This window comes from Arachis ipaensis, chromosome B9 (genome assembly GCF_059453495.1).
Source record: "Arachis ipaensis isolate K30076 ecotype BB chromosome B9, ASM5945349v1, whole genome shotgun sequence".
NCBI lineage: Eukaryota > Viridiplantae > Streptophyta > Magnoliopsida > Fabales > Fabaceae > Arachis > Arachis ipaensis.
The window spans coordinates 4422521-4440573 of NC_142444.1; the positions used below are offsets into that span (position 1 = coordinate 4422521).

An 18053-nucleotide genomic window follows, 5' to 3' on the forward strand; every position below is an offset into this window, starting at 1 on the left:
CTCAAGTACATAAAAAATATTTTAATAATTTAAAACATTATTATTATGAAAAATATGTTTCAAGAGATTTAATAAGAATTTAACATTATTGCGAGAGGCAAAATATTAATTTGGCTTAGGTGATGATTGATTATTAGGGATGGACAGAGGCAATTAATTAAGAGGCTTGAAATTAACTTGACATATTTGTCCACACAATTGACAATTCCACATTAATTATAGCGAAGTACTTGAGGACAATATATTAAAAGCGAAAAAGGGTGGTTAAAATGGTTCATTCATTGTTCATAATGCTTAGCTGTTTAGCATTAAACTTGGACCCCCTTGCCTCTTGTTCATTTCTCTGTTCCTACTACAAATATATATAACTGTGGCAACAAATAAATAAATAAATAATGAAAATTAAAGCTAACTGCTACACTATTTGGTTTTATCTCTTAAAAGCCAAACATTATAACCTTGAAAGTTTATGGGGTACATTTGGGCAACAAAAAATTCCCACACTAAAGCTGGCAAATAAACACTATCGTAATGCATTGAATTAAATTAAGATTTAATTTGGTAAGGTTTTTATTTTTTGGAAGTAGCTTATAAAAGTTAATTTTTAAAAAATAACTTTTTAAAAATTATAGCATTTATATTTAGTAACAATAACAACAACAACAAAGTCTTGTTTCACTAGGTGGGGTCGGTTACATAAATCAAAGAACGTCATTAAGTTCTGTCATGTATAATGTCTATAGAGATACCGTTTACATGTAGATCTCGTTTGACCACCTCATAGATGGTCTTCTTAGGTCTTCCTCTACCTTTCATCCATTGTTCATCTTTCATTTTATCCATCCTCCTAACTGGGTATTCTGTCGGTCTTCTTCTCACATGTCCAAACCACCTGATATGCGATTCTACCATTTTTTCCATAATGGGTACTACTCCAACTCTCTCCCTTATATCTTCGTTCCTTATTTTATCCAATTGCGTATGACCACTTATCCATCTCAACATCTTCATCTCTGCCACACTTAACTTATATTCGTGCTCCCCTTTGGCCGTCCAACACTCCGTACCATAAAGCATAGCCGGTCTTATAGCAGCGCGATAGAATTTACCTTTAAGTTTTAAAGGCACTTTTTTGTCACGTATAAAACCAGATGCACTCCGCTATTTCAACTAACCTGCTTGGATCCTATGATTTACATCATTTTCAATCTCTCCATTATCCTGTATGATGCACCCAAGATTCTTAAAACTTTTAACTTTTCGTAGGATGTTTTCTCCCATCTTCACCTCTATATTAGGGTTTTTCCTTCTCAAACCGAACTTACATTCCATATATTCCATCTTGCTACGGCTTATGCGCATACCATACACTTCTAGAGCTTCTTTCCATAAGTCCAACTTCTTATTTAGGTCTTTCCTTAACTCTCCCATAATCGGCAAAAAGCATGCATCATGACACAGGCTCTTGGATGTGCTCTGTGAGTACTTCCAAGACTAATGTGAAAAGATATGGACTCAGTGGTGGAGCTTAGTTTAGACAAGGGGGGCCATGACCCCCCAAATTTTTTATAAAAAATTTAGTAGTAGTTTTTCAAAAGATAAAAAATAGTTCAATTGACTTAAATACTTTACTATGACTTAATGTATCTAATAAGTTCAATAAACATTCTCTCTATCTTTAAGTTCAAATATAAAAAATTAGATATTTTTTATTTATTTAATTTAATATTATTTTATATTTTACTATTTATTTAATTTAATTTTTTATATGATAAAAAATAATAGAATATTCAATAAGTATTAATATTATTATATTTGTATAAATTGATAAAAAAAATTTAATAAATATTATAAATTTTAATATTTGTCCTTCTAACTTCTTCTTTACATATTTTATAGAATATATATTTAAATTTTTATATAAAATAATAATAAAAAATTAAAGAATTGATACATTTTTTAAGAGGAAGGCTAATATTTAAGAAGGAGAACATATAACTTTTATAGATAGTTCTTCTACTTTAATAAATCATAAAGAAAGTGAGATATAACCTTCAAAAGTTTAAAAAGTTACATCTGATGACTTTAGCTTTTTTTGGAACGAGATCTTGAAAAACGGCTTTAAATTTGGCAATATCACCCAAACCAGAGAGATGAGATTAGACGAGCTTATCTTAAATGGAGTCCATATCAAAAATATTTTGACAATTATTTTCTATCTGGCCCCCCAAAATTTTGTTTCAAGTTCCGCCACTGTATGGACTTAAGGATGATCCCTAGTGTAACTCTATACCAATAGGAAATTTCTCTGTCACACCACCTTGAGTCTTCACACTAGTTGTGACCCCATCATACATGTCTTTAATTGAACGAATATATGCTATCCTTACTCTCTTCTTTTCTAAAACCTTTCATAATACCTCCCTTGGCACCCTATCGTACGCTTTTTCCAAATCAATAAACACCATATATAGATCCTTTTATTACTGAGATACCTCTACATCATCCTTCTTAACAGGTATATCATTTTGGTGGTCGATCTTCCTGGCATAAATTCAAATTGGTTCTCTGTTACTTGTGTCTCTTTTCTCAACTTCCATTCTATCACCCTCTCCCATAAATTCATGGTATGGCTCATGAGCTTAATCCCTCTATAGTTTTCGCAACTTTGTATATCTCCCTTACTCTTGTAGATAGGTACCAAGATACTCTTTCTCCACTCATCAGGCATCGTCTTTGACCTTAAAATCTCATTAAAAAGCTTGGTTAACTAATTGATGTCTTTTCCTCCAAGGCCCTTCCAAACCACAATTCGGATATTATCAGGTCGTACTACCCTGTTATTTTTCATCTGTTTTAGAGCCTTTTTTACCTCGAAGTCTCGAATCTTTCGATAGTAGTCAAAGTTTTGATCTTCTTCCCTTGTGCATAACCGACCAAGATTTGAAAGAGTCTTATGTCTTTCATTAAATAACTCGTAGAAGTAACTCTTCCACCTTTTATTAATATTCTCCTCTTGAGCCAGCACCTCTCCATCCTTATCCTTTATGTACTTAACCTGATCAAGATCTCTCGTTCTTTTTTCACGGCTCTTTGCGATTCTATATAAACATTTTTCTCCTTCTTTCGTGTCCAAAGAGTGGTAGAAACCCTCATATGCTCTTATTATTGCTTCACTTACAGCCACTTTTGTCTCTTTCTTAACCGCCTTATATTTTTTTCAATTAATTGCATTGCGGCATACAGACTGCTCTTTAAAGCACTCTCTTTTTATCTTTATCTTTTCTTTTACACTCGCATTCTACCACCAGGACTCCTTGTCTCTTGGTCCTATCCCTTTATATTCACCAAATTTTTCTTTTGTTGTTCTTCTAATAACTTCTGTCATTTTTCTCCGCATCTCTTCCGCGCTTCCATTCCCATATTTTAAAATAGCTTTTAAAATTTAAAAATATTATAATAGACATAAGTGCAAGCATTAAATTTAAAAATTAATTAACATATGAGGTTATATTAGACTTTTAAATTTTAAAAAATATAAATCAACTTTAAAAATTTATATCTTAGATGCTTTTAAAAGTACCCCAATTTTTAAAAGTTGTAAGTATAAGTACATAATCTTTTTTATTTACCAAATACAAAATGAGGAGCTTGAACTTTTAAAAAGTACATGCACCTCTTCAAAAAATTTTACAAAACCAAGTCTAAGAATATATACTCAAATTAGTCTCTAAAGAATAAAAAACTAATTTCGTTTCGAATGTTTTCGTCTTCAAAAAATTCTTATTACGTTAAAGTTGCTGGATTTTATAAAATCAAAATACATAAATCTCTATTTTAATTAGATTTATTGTTTTTATTTAGACAAATAAATTTTAAAAAATGTAATAAAAATACCTATATATCTTATTTTTATAAAGTTTAAAAATTTAAGATAAAAATATATGATCTAAACTTTCTTAAAGATTTATTTGGTGTATACTTTTAAAGTAATACTATTTGTCATATTAAACTCAAACAATATATATGAATAAGTAAAAGGTTTCTTTTGCTAACAAATTATAATTTAAATAGCATAAATTTTTTATCTTCACCTAAAAATTTTGAGTTTGAATATCATTTCTAACTTAAAAAAAAATAAAAGGTTTTTACTTATATATTTATGTATAAGCGTGCATGTATTTTTTATAAAGAAATAAATGTTTACTTACTAAATTTTATTGAAAACTTCCAAATTTTATCTTTTTGTACTTTTGCCTTTTTTATTTTTAACATATGTTTTATGGTTAACCGATTAATAGTCAAATTCGTTTTTAAAAGATCACTTATTTTTTAATTTAGTTCTCAAATAAATTTTTTAGTCATATTAGTCTTTGAAAGATAAAACGTAAGTCAAATTAATCCTTCTGTTAGTTAGATGATGACGTGTTATGTTAAGTGCTACGTGACATGATGATGTGGTAAGTTATGCCACGTGTCACCAGCTGATTGGTTGACGTGTCAGGTCAGTGACACCTAGCATGTCACGTGTCATTTGATATGTAACAAAGTTATTTATAATTAAAATAGTCCCTAAAAATCTAGACGTAAGTAATTTTCATTCGTAAAATTTTAAAAATTAATCAAATTAGTCTTTATATAATTTTTTTTATTTTTTTCATAATATTAAATTTAAATTTTTTTGATAGTACTAATTTTAATATTATTTTTTGAACCTTAATAAACAAATTTTTTTTACATAAAATAATAAAAATAATTAAATTATTACAAAATTATTTTATTATTTGTATTTTAAAATTTTATAATTTTAAATTATAATTTTTTATAATAAAATTTTTTATTTAAATAAATTTTTTAAATTATTGTTGATTATATATTTTAAAAAATTTAAATGAGTTTTTTAAACGAGTTTTTTATTTAAACGAGTTTTATAAATTATTGTTGATTATATATCTAAATAAAAAATTTTACTATAAAAAAATTACAATTTGAAAATCTAAAATTTTAAAATATAAATGACAAAATAAATATATAATAATTTATTGATTTTTATTATTTTATGTAAAAAAAATTGTTTATTAAGGTCTAAACAACAGTATTAAAATTAATACTATCAAAAAAATTTTAAATTTAATATTATGAAAAAAAATAAAAAAATTATATAATAACTAATTTGATTAATTTTAAAAATTTTAGGGATGAAAATGACTTATGTCTTGACTTTTAGGGACAATTTTGATTATAAATAACATTTTTACATGTCAAGTGACGTGTGACGCGATAGGTGTCACTGACCTGACACGTCAACTAATCATCTTGTGACACGTGACATTATCCTACTACGTCATCATGTTACGTGACACTTAACATGACACCTCATCATCTAACTAATAAAAAGACTAATTTGACTTAAGTTTTATCTTCCAAAAATTAATATGACTAAAAAAATCATTTGAGAACTAATTTAAAAATTGAATGATTTTTCATAAATGAATTTGATTATTAATCCAATATTTTATATTTAAGACTTGTTAAGAACTAAAAAAGAATTAAATAAATAAAGTAATACATAATTTTTTTATCTATTTAAAAAATAAAACAAGAGTTATAACTCGTCTTTATTTGTCAAAGTAACGATGATTTTAGTATAACCAAACAGTCAAAGTATCAACGACAACTATATACCTCATCAAAATAATAGCTATATGAGTCATCCTCCATTCTACCTCTTAACAAAGAACATGTCTTATGCTCTAATTTTGCATTTTCTATAATTCACTTACCTTAGTATAATGATATATCTCACATCTCTAATAATAATTTATATTACTTTACGCACATATAAGTATTACTAACTTGATTATTAATTAGAATGTCTTTTTAGAGTTAAGGATTAAGGAAGTCTCAAATTAAGTTTCCAATCTCTCTCTCTCTCTCACTCTTTCTCTTTCTGTTTTAAATGAATGAGTGTAAACAATACGGCAAGAGCGCCCATGGCCTAATGGATAAGGCGCTTGACTTCTAATCAAGCGATTGTGGGTTCGAGTCCCACTGGGCGTGTATCCTTTTTCTTAACCATTTTTTTGAACTACATTTACTTATAATCTTAACAATTATATATGTTGTGCTTTTTGTTTTTGGTCTTTATAATATATCAACAAAATGCATTCGGACTATTATGTGTTTATTGGAATGAAAAGTCTTTTTCAAGGTATAAGATAAGATACTTTTGTTTATTCTAAGAAATGTATGCAGTTAACATCGTATATAGTTCTCAAGGTGGCATGGATGTGTAGCATTTTAATATCTTAATGCAAATCCATTGAATTTTGGGATGCTATATAATATATATTATTCCATGGTACCTTGTAACAACTGAAGTTCAAGTTATATTTGATTAATTAGTTTTGAAAATCACACTTAATTATTGTTCTAAAATTATAAAAAATTACATAAATACCTCTTAATTTATTACTCTTTCATTAACCTCTATTTTGATTTGTTTAATTAGTATCCTTTAAAAAAGAAAAATTGATGTTAAATTTCACAATAAAAAAAAGTTAAACATATTTATTACATTAGAAAACACTTAATTATAAAATTAAAAACAATATAAAATTTTAATTAAAAATATTATAAAAATTTAATTATAAATTTGATAAAATTATAGAACTAACACAATAATTAAACCATTTTTCTATTCTTAATTTCTCTATACCATTACACCTATATAGAATAAAAACAACATTTACAGCTAGCTAGTTGTGATTAACAAATTGGTGGTCCATGAATTTGTCAAGTATTAATTAATTAAATGCTTGCAATTTAGAGAGAACAGACAAAAATAAAAATGTCAACAAATTATGAGTAGCTAAAAGTTGTGTATGTAGTCCCTAAATTAAAGAGAAGTCATAATCAAATTTGTTGATGAACATTATCATGATAATAATTGCATTGTCTTCTGTTTAGAACCTCATAATTGTATTCTAAGTTTTATGTTATTTGCATCCACCATTCGTTAATGTCAAAAGGGTAAAATAGGACAATAAATAATAATAAATGTGGAATGAATAATCGGACAAAGCTAAGAAAAAAGCTTTTTTATAAATAATGCCAACACTAACAGAGCTAATAACAAAAAAATAAGAAAAAAAGGGAGGTTGAGTAAATTATGAACCTTTCAAAATTGGTAAAGAAAACATACTTGTACAACGTGTATCATCACTTAGAATAATTCATGGGTAGTTAATTATATATTTAATTATTTATTCACACCTTTAGTCCTTTATGAAAATTCATATTATATATTTTCCAAGACAAACTGCATTTTCTTCTCTTTTTATCTAATTAATTATTCTCTTCATCACTCTTTAGTTTTCAATTATAGAATGTAATGCTTTTTTAAATTAATTATTATTAAAGAAAAAAAGAAAAGTAAAAAAAAAAAAAAAAAAACATCTTAAATCTCACTTCGTAAATTCTAAATTTTAAATTCTAAATATGGACTAATGATATAAAATAAATAAATAAATAAAATATTAAAATTTGTTTAATTAACAAAGAGTGTCATACTCGTTACTAAGTAAATAACTTTTAAAAATAAGCAGAAAAAAACTACTAAAAGCATCTTATTTTTAAATACATTAAAGTGATTTTTTAAAACTTGTTTTACTCTTCATTTTTCGCGTATTTTTTTTCTTCGTTTAAGAAAGTTATTAGTGGAAAAATAACTAATATTGAATTTTTGTTTTAGATAGACACTTAATTATTTGGATGCATATAATTTTTTTTAATCGAAAAAACTTATTTGAGAAGAAAAATGGTAGTTTATAACGTGATCGTGTTTAATTTGTTCAATGTGCGTGACATTAATAATCTCGTGGAGAATATTAAAATGGTTTCTAATAAAAAGTATTTTCTTCCCAAGATTAATGAACAGTTGACAATATTATTATTTAAGCACACATAGATCGCATTTAATTCAATCAATGTTTAAATAGTCTGTGTCAAATTTAAATTATTTGGTATTTGAATATAATATTATTCGTTGATTCGGATCAATATATGGAATGCCATTTAAGATAAAAATAAAAAAACTGAATTAATTAATTATATTGAACAACTCCGGTTCGAGCATGCATGCTAAAATAAATTAATTAAGATAAAAAAAAAAAGCAAACAAAAACTAACGACCGGTTTAATTTTTAAATTTTCAGTTTTTTTAACTCATCATCAAGACTTTTAATATTACCACCTAATCAATATTTTAAGCTTATATAGAGCTATGTTTTGCCATTAGTATTTATATATTTCTCTTGCTTTCCATTTTTTCCTATCCTTATTTTGATTCTTTCAATTATGAAAGTTGTGATTATTCGATACCTACAGAAAATCTTATCTTTCATAGAGACAAAACTTAAAAGAAGAACAAAGTTACGCTTTTTATCAATGACATAGAAAAAATTTCAATGGGTGTTAAAACATTTTAATTTTACAGATTTGAGAATATAGATGATTTAATATTTATTTCAAAAATGGCCTATTAGCTCAGTTGGTTAGAGCGTCGTGCTAATAACGCGAAGGTCGCAGGTTTGAGACCTGCATGGGCCAATTTATAATTAGTAAAAAAAAATACTTATTTTTAAAAAAATCAATTCTAATAGAATAATCTGAAATTAAATATGTCAACTAATATGATTTTTTTGTTCAAAAAAAGGAAATATTCCATGTGGATTGCAATCTAGAAAGTAATATCATTGTGAATATGGTGGGTTCTTATAATCATTGTGATGTCACTGCTGATACTAGTACTTTGTGCTCATTGAGCATATTTACTTTTATTTTTAATTAATTATTTTAAGTATTTATTTTAAATAAGAGAATCCGATTGGAAAGAGCATAGGATATAATATAAGCATTGTTGGCAACATGTAATTATTAGACAATATATATGCATGTGCTATATGATTAATGATATATCATTATTCATCTATAAAGGAAGAACTTATTGATATTAACAGATCATAGAACAATTATTTGCATGGTTTTGAAACATGTGTGACTATGTGAGAATACTATTTATTCCTCTTTTTATAACATTATGCAAATGCATAAATATTAATGTTAAAAAATAACACTAAATATTAATGTATTGAAAACATTAAAAAAAATCCGTTTTTTCTAAGAGAATTTTTTATTGTTTGTTATATCTGTTAACTAATGTTTTTAGAGTATTTATTAGTATGATAATTATAAAATGTCTTTGTCACTTCTCCTAGTGTGTTGTGCACTAAGCAAAAGGCTATTTCTCACTTTCTTTCTCCTTTATGTTAGGCATCTTTTTTTTTTTTAATTCCTTTGGTGGAAGAAATTGATCATTATTTTTCATAAAAAATTGATAATGAAGAATACATTATGCCTAATACAAACAATGTTGGGAAGGACCATATGTAAGTCACTGAAATATGCCTGAAAATATAACATGAATGTTCCTTTTCTCTTTTTTTTTTTTTTGGAAAGGAATGTTCCTTTTCATTTTTGGACCATGGTATTGAAAGACAACATTTACAAGGGCCCATTTTTAGGTAGATGGGCCCAAAAAATGGACCGCATCCTACCAAAAAATTAGAAATGAATCCTACTATAAAAAAAGTAAATACAGAGAACTTTTGTCCCAAAAAGAAAGGAAAAAACGTTTCACCGCAGAACTCAAGGATTATTTTTTTTTAAATAAACATTTGAAACATTTTATTTACCGAGCTAATTTAGATACAATTTATGTTTTTGTATTCTATTACTTATCTCATTACACAAGAATATAAACTATATCCAAATTATTTATATAGATAAATAAAAAATATTTAAAATATTTATTTAAAAAAAATTCAGAACCAAAAAGAGAAACAAATAAAGAAAAATTTTCTAATAGTAATAGTAATAAAGTTTAAAAAATTTTATTACTAGTAATAATTTTAGTACATATTCTTAACTAAGTCTTTCTTTTAAATGGTTCTTTATGATACTAATTCTTATGATTTAAGTCACAACGATAAATATAGCTAAGGTACCAATACCCTAGTTTATAAGGGTACCCAATGAAAAAAAAAAAAAAGTAAAGCAAAGAAGAATAGAAGATTTTAGTTACTAATCAACAAAAAAATAATAATATAATAATGAAATCAAATTAGCTGATAATAGTAAGTACAATAGTCAAGGTTCAAATTCTAAACAATACAAACTCCAAAAGCAAACTAATAAGCAATCAACAAAAATGAAAAATAAAAATAAACAACTAATGATAATTAACTAACAACTAAACTAATAAGAATCTGTCACCACATAATAACAAGAACAATAATTCATGGTGCTAAAACTAGCACAACTACAAAGGTGACAAGAAGAGCCATAAATGCTGAACCAATCATCATGAAACGTGATGTGGATGAAGAAGCATTGGAGCCATGATAATGATGATGATAATAGGGTGAAGGAGCTAGTTCTGATGATGAGGAAGCGTCTTCGGTTGGCGCAGGGGACGCGGCTGGCCGAAAAATTGCCATGTGTTGTGGTGATATAACTTCCACAATAAGTTTTTGCCCATTATGGCAGTGATTCTCTGTTCCACTTATGAAGTAGAAGAAACCGGACCTATCAAGAATCACTGTGCTGTTTCCATCATCATAAGATGTTATGGGATTATTTGGATCACAATGGAAGTACTTCCATTTTTCAACAACTAGAACTGAGTCATTTTGGTACTCAAATACTGCACAATGAAATTAATTTAAGGAGAAAACAACATCATCAATTAGTAGTAATAATTAATGCAAATAACATTATTCTGGAAACACTCGAGAGAGAAAAAAAACATGTAATTTGGATTCAATTTTTTAGGTATATTAAATCAACCATTAAATTAATTATTCGGCCTAGAATATACATTAAAAATATAAAAAATAACACATAATCTCATTTTTAATAGTAAAAACTAAAAATCTTATAAACTAAATAAAGTACATCTCTCTATTATTAATTTTTGTAAAGAAGAGAGTTTAACACAATAAATTAGAACCAATAGAGAACAATGCAAAAAAAATAACTAAAAAAAAATAAACCTATCCCGTTATTATTTTTAGTATTGTCATCAACAATAAAAAGATCTACACCACTCTCGACCTTATAGCTAATAAGATTTAAAATTCATTTTATATGAATCTCAATTCTATTTTAGTAGTAAAAATTGAAAAAAAAAAAAACAGAGTATGAACCATATATATAATACAAAGATGAAGAGGTGATTGAAGAGAAAATAAGCTTACCGAGAGAGTCACCAATTTGGAATCTGTTCATTTGAGCCCATTGAATGTAATATGAAATATTATTGGGGCCAGGTTCATGCCATCCCAAGTGATCACCAACTTTGAAATCTCTAGCACCTTCAACAGCTGAACTAGCACCCAAGAAAATTATCATCGTCATAATCATGCAGCTACACACTACTCCAAAATGTTGTGAAGCCATGTTAGTAATACAAATTGTTTTTTGGTGACTATGCTAGTAACACAAATGGTTCTGAATTTCTGATGATGATAACTAAAATGCAAAATGCAAGGTACTCGTAATATATAACAAACAGGGTTGCAGTGTAAACGTATATAGTAGCGGTTATTACTTATTATAGGTAGTTTTCAAATTTAACGTGTATGTGAGGACCGAGAATGTGGCTAAACGTGGCAACAACAACAATCATTCAATTAAGATCAAAGGATTAACTGAAATTTTTGTTATTCAAAACTGAAAATTCCAATTCAAATTCACACTAAGAGTTGATTGGTGTGTGAAAATATGTTTTGTTTTAGTTTTATTTTTTTTAATAATTTTATTTTTAATACATTTTAGAAAATATGATTAGTTTGTGAAAAGAAAATTCATTTTTAAGTATCAAAAATAATAAAAATGTTTTGTTGGTTTAGTTTTAAATTATAGTTTTAATAGTTTAAAATTACAAAACTATATTTTTATTAAAGGTACGACATTAGTTATTTAATTTTTTATTAAATTAACAATTAATTTTTATACGGTATTAATATGGAATAAATTACTATCTTATTATACTATTTTAAAAAATTTGGTATCTCTTATACATATGTGATTTTATATTTTTTATGAAACTATATAACAACAAAAAATATCAATCGAACAAAAAAATTATTATCAATATTTTTAAGTTTTTATGTATTCTTTTAATTTTTATTATCGATATTTTTATAATTGATTGTCGATTTAAAAAATTATTTTCATAAAAAAATTATTATTTTATACAAAAAAATGAAGGTAAAAAATAAAGAAATTTAATAAATACATGTTAATTTAAAAAGTACGTACTCAATCTTAAATAAAATAAAAAACTCAATAAATATATATTTTAATTATAATTAAAGCTCTATTTTTTTAATTACTTTATCTATATATTCAAAGATACAAAAATTAAGCCTAAAATAAGAGATAATACTCAATTTAGTCCCTGGAGTTTCCATTTAGTCTATGAAGTTTTAATTGCTTCTATTTAGTCCCCAAACTTTGTGAACATAACTCATGTTAGTCCTTGAAACAATTTTCAACGTACAAACGTTAACGGAACATTGTTGTGACAACCGGATCCATACTAAACTTTGTAAAATGATGTCGTTTTGGTTTTAGCACTCAAATAACCTAAAAACAACATCGTAAATGGTATTTATTAAAATTTTACCTAATAAAATAAGTAATACAATGCCGTTTTTGAGCTATTTAAATGTCAAAACCCTGCATCATTTTACAAGTTTTAACGTGACATGTGATAGTCTACAGCAGCGCTCTATTAACGTTTTTATACTAAAAATGGTCTCAGGAACTAATATGAGGCATGTTTATAAATTTCGGGGACTAAATAGAGGCAATTGAAACCTCAAGGACTAAATTAAGACTCGCGTGTAAGTTCAGGGACCAAATTGAGTATTATCTCCTAAAATAAAAAATTGAAATGGTCAAATAAAATTAAAAAAATTCATCTTTTTAAAGAAATGTATGTATAAATTAGTGAAAAATAATGGATATCCATAGAAAAAGACAGAAGAGAACGAACAAAGCGTGACAAAAAAAATGAGTAGAAGAGATTGAAACCTTTATCCGAATCCAAAAATATCGTGTTTTAGTTTGAAAACGTTTTCAAGAGTTAAGATTGAAAACATAAAAATAGCATTTTTAACTTTATTCTATCTTTTTAAAATTATTTTTATTAAAAGTATTTTTAAAATATTTTATAAATTATATTTTCATGTCTTATTTTTATTTTTATCGAAAATCAAAATGAAAACGCTTAATCCAATGAAACCGGAAGTTAGGTGCAAGGCAAATAACAAATTCTTTTAACAAAATAGAATTTGTTTCTTGGAGCTTGTTGGGTTCGAGCCTGTAGACCTTTAAGAACTTTTTAAAGGCCTATTTGCCAATGAAAAAACGTAAAATAGAGTTGCACCAACAGGCCCTATGAACTATGATCACTCATTTATTGTTTACAATGATTCTATCACTTTTGCGGAGGCAAAAGAGGAAGAGTTGTTCCAAATTGTCACTATTCTAACTGATTATATTGAGGCTTCTAGACAAACCATAAATATTAATAAATCATTGAGAAGAGAGTAAAAGAGATACTGGAGATGAAAGTTTGTGAAAGATCTCTGAATAAAGCTCTAACATGGATTGAAGAGAGGGTGTTAAACAAATTAGAGAGTTGGAAGGAGAAATTTATTCAATGCTATTTGGGTTAAGATCCTTAAATCTATATATTATCCTAATTGTAATTTTTGCAAAGCAAAGACAAAGGATGTGTCATGGGTATGAAAGAGTATAATGCATGGAAAAGAGATGTTTATGGAGCATGGCAAGTGGAGAAGCCAACGTGAAACACTTTTCAATTTCATGTGATTATGCATGTAAAGGTATCACTTAAAACTAAGATTAAAGTGCTCAAATTGCAACAGATATGTAAAATGCAATTAAACCTTAACTTGTACTTAGTATTCTTAGTCAGGTAGAAGATTGATCATAACAATAACACGCATAATACTCCCACATAATACATTCACATAAGGCCCATATATATTTTCATATGATTTTGTTATATAAGTATATATATATAATTAGTTATATATTGAAGTAAAACTCATGAAGAGTGTTGGGAGAGCCAAATTACATCTTGGACAGCAGAAATAGCCAGCAAGAAACAGCTGGTGAAAGTGAAGGCTATTGAGATGGCAACATGATCACAGAACTTGTGCAATGGCTTGCAGAAATTTGGCAGTGCCGTGTGCCGGATTCCGGTTCGGTTCAGGTTGGTAACCCCAGATGCAGCAGATCCAGCACTCATCAATGCATAAGCAAATGCCTAAACAAATTTCCACCAAAATGTATTAAAGTAATTTAGTGTTACATCCGATTTTTTATTGTTTAAAAAAAATTAATTTTGATGTATTGACAGTATCAATTACATCCGTTTTTTGGATGACCGTTCTCGTAGAATAATGTAAAAAGTAGTTATTTTTGTTAAAAACATATTACGTATCTAATAGTACATCAAAATTAAATTCTTGTTTAAATGTATGTCATTCTATTATCTTATTAGTGTATGATTCATCAAGTTGATCCAAATTAGGTTAGTTTTAGGGTTTTAGCACAAGTGATAGCTTAGGAACAAATGTGAGTATGTTAGAGTCACTAAAATTGTATTCAATATAACGACTTTAATTTTGATGCACTGATGCGTGCAATCACATCTGTTCTTTTGGGTGATCATTCACGCAGTTAATGTAAAAGATATTATTTTTATTGATGTGACATTATGTAATTAGATACATATATAAAACTATTTTACAAAGTGCATCAAAATTAAATTCTCAATATAATTTAGAGGGAATCATAAAATTTAAAGGGTACCTGGTCCCCAGCAAAAATAAGCCATGCATAGTTTCTTGAGGGAATGACAGAGGAATTCCTAACAAATCTTGATGTGCCAATCAGTAGTTGTAGCAATGAGTGAGCAGCAACAGCAGCTGAAACCCCAACAAGATATCTGCCCCACCCAACACAAATTCAGAGAAGAAAAAAAGTTTTAATTTAAATTAATGAACCACAAAGGTTTAGATCATTCAATACTGGTTACTTCAGAGTTTATTTATTTCTAGTGTATTAATAAGTAATTCACCTTTTTATAAATTAAATGTGTGTAATAATAACAAATGTGCTAGCTAGTATGTAATTATTCAAACTATATATTGTACTTTCAATTTTCAGATGCAGAATAATTAGCAAACTATCAAATTAGCCCTTAAAAAATCAGAGTGTGACAATTTGGAACTAAATATGTATAATCCATGTTTATCAAACACTATAATCTTTGAGAGACCAAATTTAATAATTATTTGTCCAATTAAAGTCAAAACATTTGTACCAACATCATGGAATCAATAAAGATCACACTTTAAACAAGAGTTAATTAAAAACTAACTGGTTAAGTAGACAAATTAAGGGTATGCGGAAAACTCAACAATTTGATGAATTGAAAAGACAAAATGGGTAGTAATAGAGGCAAAAGGGACAAACAAACACAAATAATAATAATTAGTGTTAGAGAAAGGGAAAAGAAGATATAAAAAAGAGAAATTCGAATTCACGGGTGCATGAAACTGTTCATTCAAATACTATGATGACATGACAAACCAACCCCCTCCCAGGCCCCCACTTTTTTATGGTCAATTTTGTCCTCATCCCTCGGTTATTAAAAAAATGTCCAAGGACATTGCTGGCAAGATAATAATAATAATAATAATAATAATAATAATAATAATAATAATAATAATAATAATAAGAGAGGAAAAAAAAAAAACATAACCTCTCATGTATTCATGAAGTTGTGGTTGGCTGCCAAGAAAATGCAGCAGACCAAAAAAAAAGGGGGAAAGAGAGTGAGAAACCAACACTCAGAATTGAACAAGATATTTTCCTATGTTTGCTTCACTATCTTTTAAGTTACTAAGTTTTAGATAGTTCATGATCACCATTCACAAAATAAAAAGAATATCTTTAGACAGAAAAAGAATATTTTTAATAAAATAAAAGTGAAAAAAGCAACCCAAAAGAGAGAAGCAGAGGAATGATGATGAAGCAATATAAGATCAAAGAACATGGAAGAAGAAGAAGAAGAATGGTTACTCGTATGATTGAGAGAAGGACCACTTTGAATTAATGGGGAAGCTGAAGCCATAGATGGAGACATTTGTAGCTTGTTTTGCAGTAACCATGAGAGACACTGCAACAATGGAAGAAGCCATGCACATCAACCTCAGACACAGCTCCACCGCCTCCTTCCTCCGCCGCTGCCGTGCTCCGACAGGGGCTCCGCTCATTCTTCCGCTGCTCTCCAAAGCTGCCACCTTTGATTCCTCTCCTCGTATCCTCTCTTCACTCACCATGGAAAACACTCTGTTTTTCTTTTTTCTTCTGTTTCCTCTGTTTTCTCTGTTTTCTTTTTTAAAAAAAAGAGAGAAAAACTAAAAGAAGTGTTTTTTTTTTCCTTTCTTTTTTTCTTGTTTATTTGTTTAATTTTTTTATTGAGACTGTTGAGTGAAACTATGAAAGTGTGTGGTTGTGTTGGTGGGGTTGTGAGAATGAATGAGTTATTGGTGTTTTAAAGGGGGAAGAGGGTGGGATTTGTGTGTGACATGGGAATTAATATTTAAACTCACTTTTCTTGGTTTAAATATGGACATTATATTTTTGTTATTCATCTTTTGTATTAGCTTTTTTATGAGCCTTAAAAAAAAAAAAACAAAAAAAAAACAAAAAACAAAAAACTGATGGTTAAGATCTATTTATATTTGAAAATAAATAAATAATGGGTCTAAGTGTCTAATCTAACTATTGTTGTTTGGGGAACTTTCACATTTCATTTTTCCTTTATGGTGACTAGTCCCTATGGCTTGTCCATATGTACCCTAAATAGGTCATGGACTAATTAATTATGGTAAAAATTCAGGTAAAATCGACTTCACGTGAAGTTGATATCTGAGAGCCGTTAGGTAAAAATTTAGTCAAATCAGTCAAATTATTTAACGACTCTCAGGTATTAACTTTACATGAAATCGACTGCACCTGAGTTTCCACCATTAATTATACTTTTTTCATTTGGTTTAGGTAATAGAAATTTAGTGAATTATATATATAACTTTTTGTTAGACGAATTTAATTTTGATGCATCGTCAATGTGTAAAAATAATTTTATATATGTATTTAATTACGAAATATTATATCATAAAAGATAATTATTATTTTTATTGATCACGTAAATAGTTATTTAAAATGACGAATGTAATCGTACAACTATGTAAAATATTTTATACTATCAGTACATTAAAATTAAACTATTTGTTAAATATTTTGTGTTTTTGAAATTATATTTTTATTTATTATTTTTATATAACATAATAAATATATAAAAATTATAATTCAATAGTTAAAAAAATTTATAAAAAGCATAACTTAAAATGATTATGTTCAATTTTTCACAATCCTCATTTTAGAATTATTTTTCATGAAATTGTACAAGAGGAGATAGATATAAAAGTAAAAAAAAATGTGATGAGATAAACCAAAATTCAAATCTAACATTCTAATCCTCTTCATGTATAAATAGAAGTATAGATAATGATCATTATGAATATTTTTATCCTTTTCAGAAAAAACCAGGGATTTTACCACTATTTAAAACATGACACTTTGTTTCTTATGTTTGCATTTAAAGCGTTTATTGTTTTTTATCTCAAGAGGGTTCACACTTCACAGTGAAGACTTAAGAGAACCTTACGTATGCTTTGAATGGAGCTATGTGAATTGTGAAGAGAACGAGTGAAACTCTAAGACTCTAATAACTCCAATGCATACATCATCCTTTCTATTTTACTCAAACATCAATTTTGGACTATATAAACAAATGCCTATGATGTCACAACTCACAAGAA

The 18053-nt window shown here is 27.3% G+C and overlaps 2 protein-coding genes and 2 non-coding genes across 4 annotated transcripts; 2 read left to right on the forward strand and 2 right to left on the reverse strand.

The window, feature by feature from the left end:
* The first annotated feature begins 5987 nt into the window (after window positions 1-5987).
* TRNAR-UCU (transfer RNA arginine (anticodon UCU)) lies at window positions 5988-6060 on the forward strand. Its single transcript has one exon. It is a non-coding gene; the product is annotated as a tRNA-Arg (tRNA).
* A 2476-nt stretch (window positions 6061-8536) lies between these two features.
* TRNAI-AAU (transfer RNA isoleucine (anticodon AAU)) lies at window positions 8537-8610 on the forward strand. The gene has a single exon. It is a non-coding gene; the product is annotated as a tRNA-Ile (tRNA).
* A 1556-nt stretch (window positions 8611-10166) lies between these two features.
* LOC107614831 (early nodulin-like protein 7) lies at window positions 10167-11563 on the reverse strand. The gene is made up of 2 exons (XM_016316964.3): window positions 11319-11563; window positions 10167-10765 (listed from the first exon to the last, which is right to left on the reverse strand). Exons 1-2 carry the CDS (start codon window positions 11518-11520, stop codon window positions 10359-10361), a joined length of 609 nt encoding a protein of 202 aa, XP_016172450.1. The 5' UTR covers window positions 11521-11563; the 3' UTR covers window positions 10167-10358.
* Window positions 11564-14124: 2561 nt separating this feature from the next.
* On the reverse strand, window positions 14125-16742 carry LOC107619325 (CASP-like protein 3A1). The gene is made up of 3 exons (XM_088497819.1): window positions 16249-16742; window positions 14974-15109; window positions 14125-14425 (listed from the first exon to the last, which is right to left on the reverse strand). Exons 1-3 carry the CDS (start codon window positions 16506-16508, stop codon window positions 14204-14206), a joined length of 618 nt encoding a protein of 205 aa, XP_088353945.1. The 5' UTR covers window positions 16509-16742; the 3' UTR covers window positions 14125-14203.
* Window positions 16743-18053: the final 1311 nt, after the last annotated feature.

What these genes read in the sequence shown, in the direction of transcription:
- LOC107614831 (XM_016316964.3), bottom strand. Translation starts at nt 11,520, where the DNA reads ATGGCTTCACAACATTTTGGAGTAGTGTGTAGCTGCATGATTATGACG. An exon ending in CCAAATTGGTGACTCTCTCG is followed by an intron (nt 10,766 to 11,318) that starts GTAAGCTTATTT and finishes TTCATTGTGCAG; the next exon opens with TATTTGAGTACCAAAATGAC.
- LOC107619325 (XM_088497819.1), bottom strand. Translation starts at nt 16,508, where the DNA reads ATGGTGAGTGAAGAGAGGATACGAGGAGAGGAATCAAAGGTGGCAGCT. An exon ending in TCCTTCTCTCAATCATACGA is followed by an intron (nt 15,110 to 16,248) that starts GTAACCATTCTT and finishes TGGGTGGGGCAG; the next exon opens with ATATCTTGTTGGGGTTTCAG. An exon ending in TTATTTTTGCTGGGGACCAG is followed by an intron (nt 14,426 to 14,973) that starts GTACCCTTTAAA and finishes AAATTTGTTTAG; the next exon opens with GCATTTGCTTATGCATTGAT.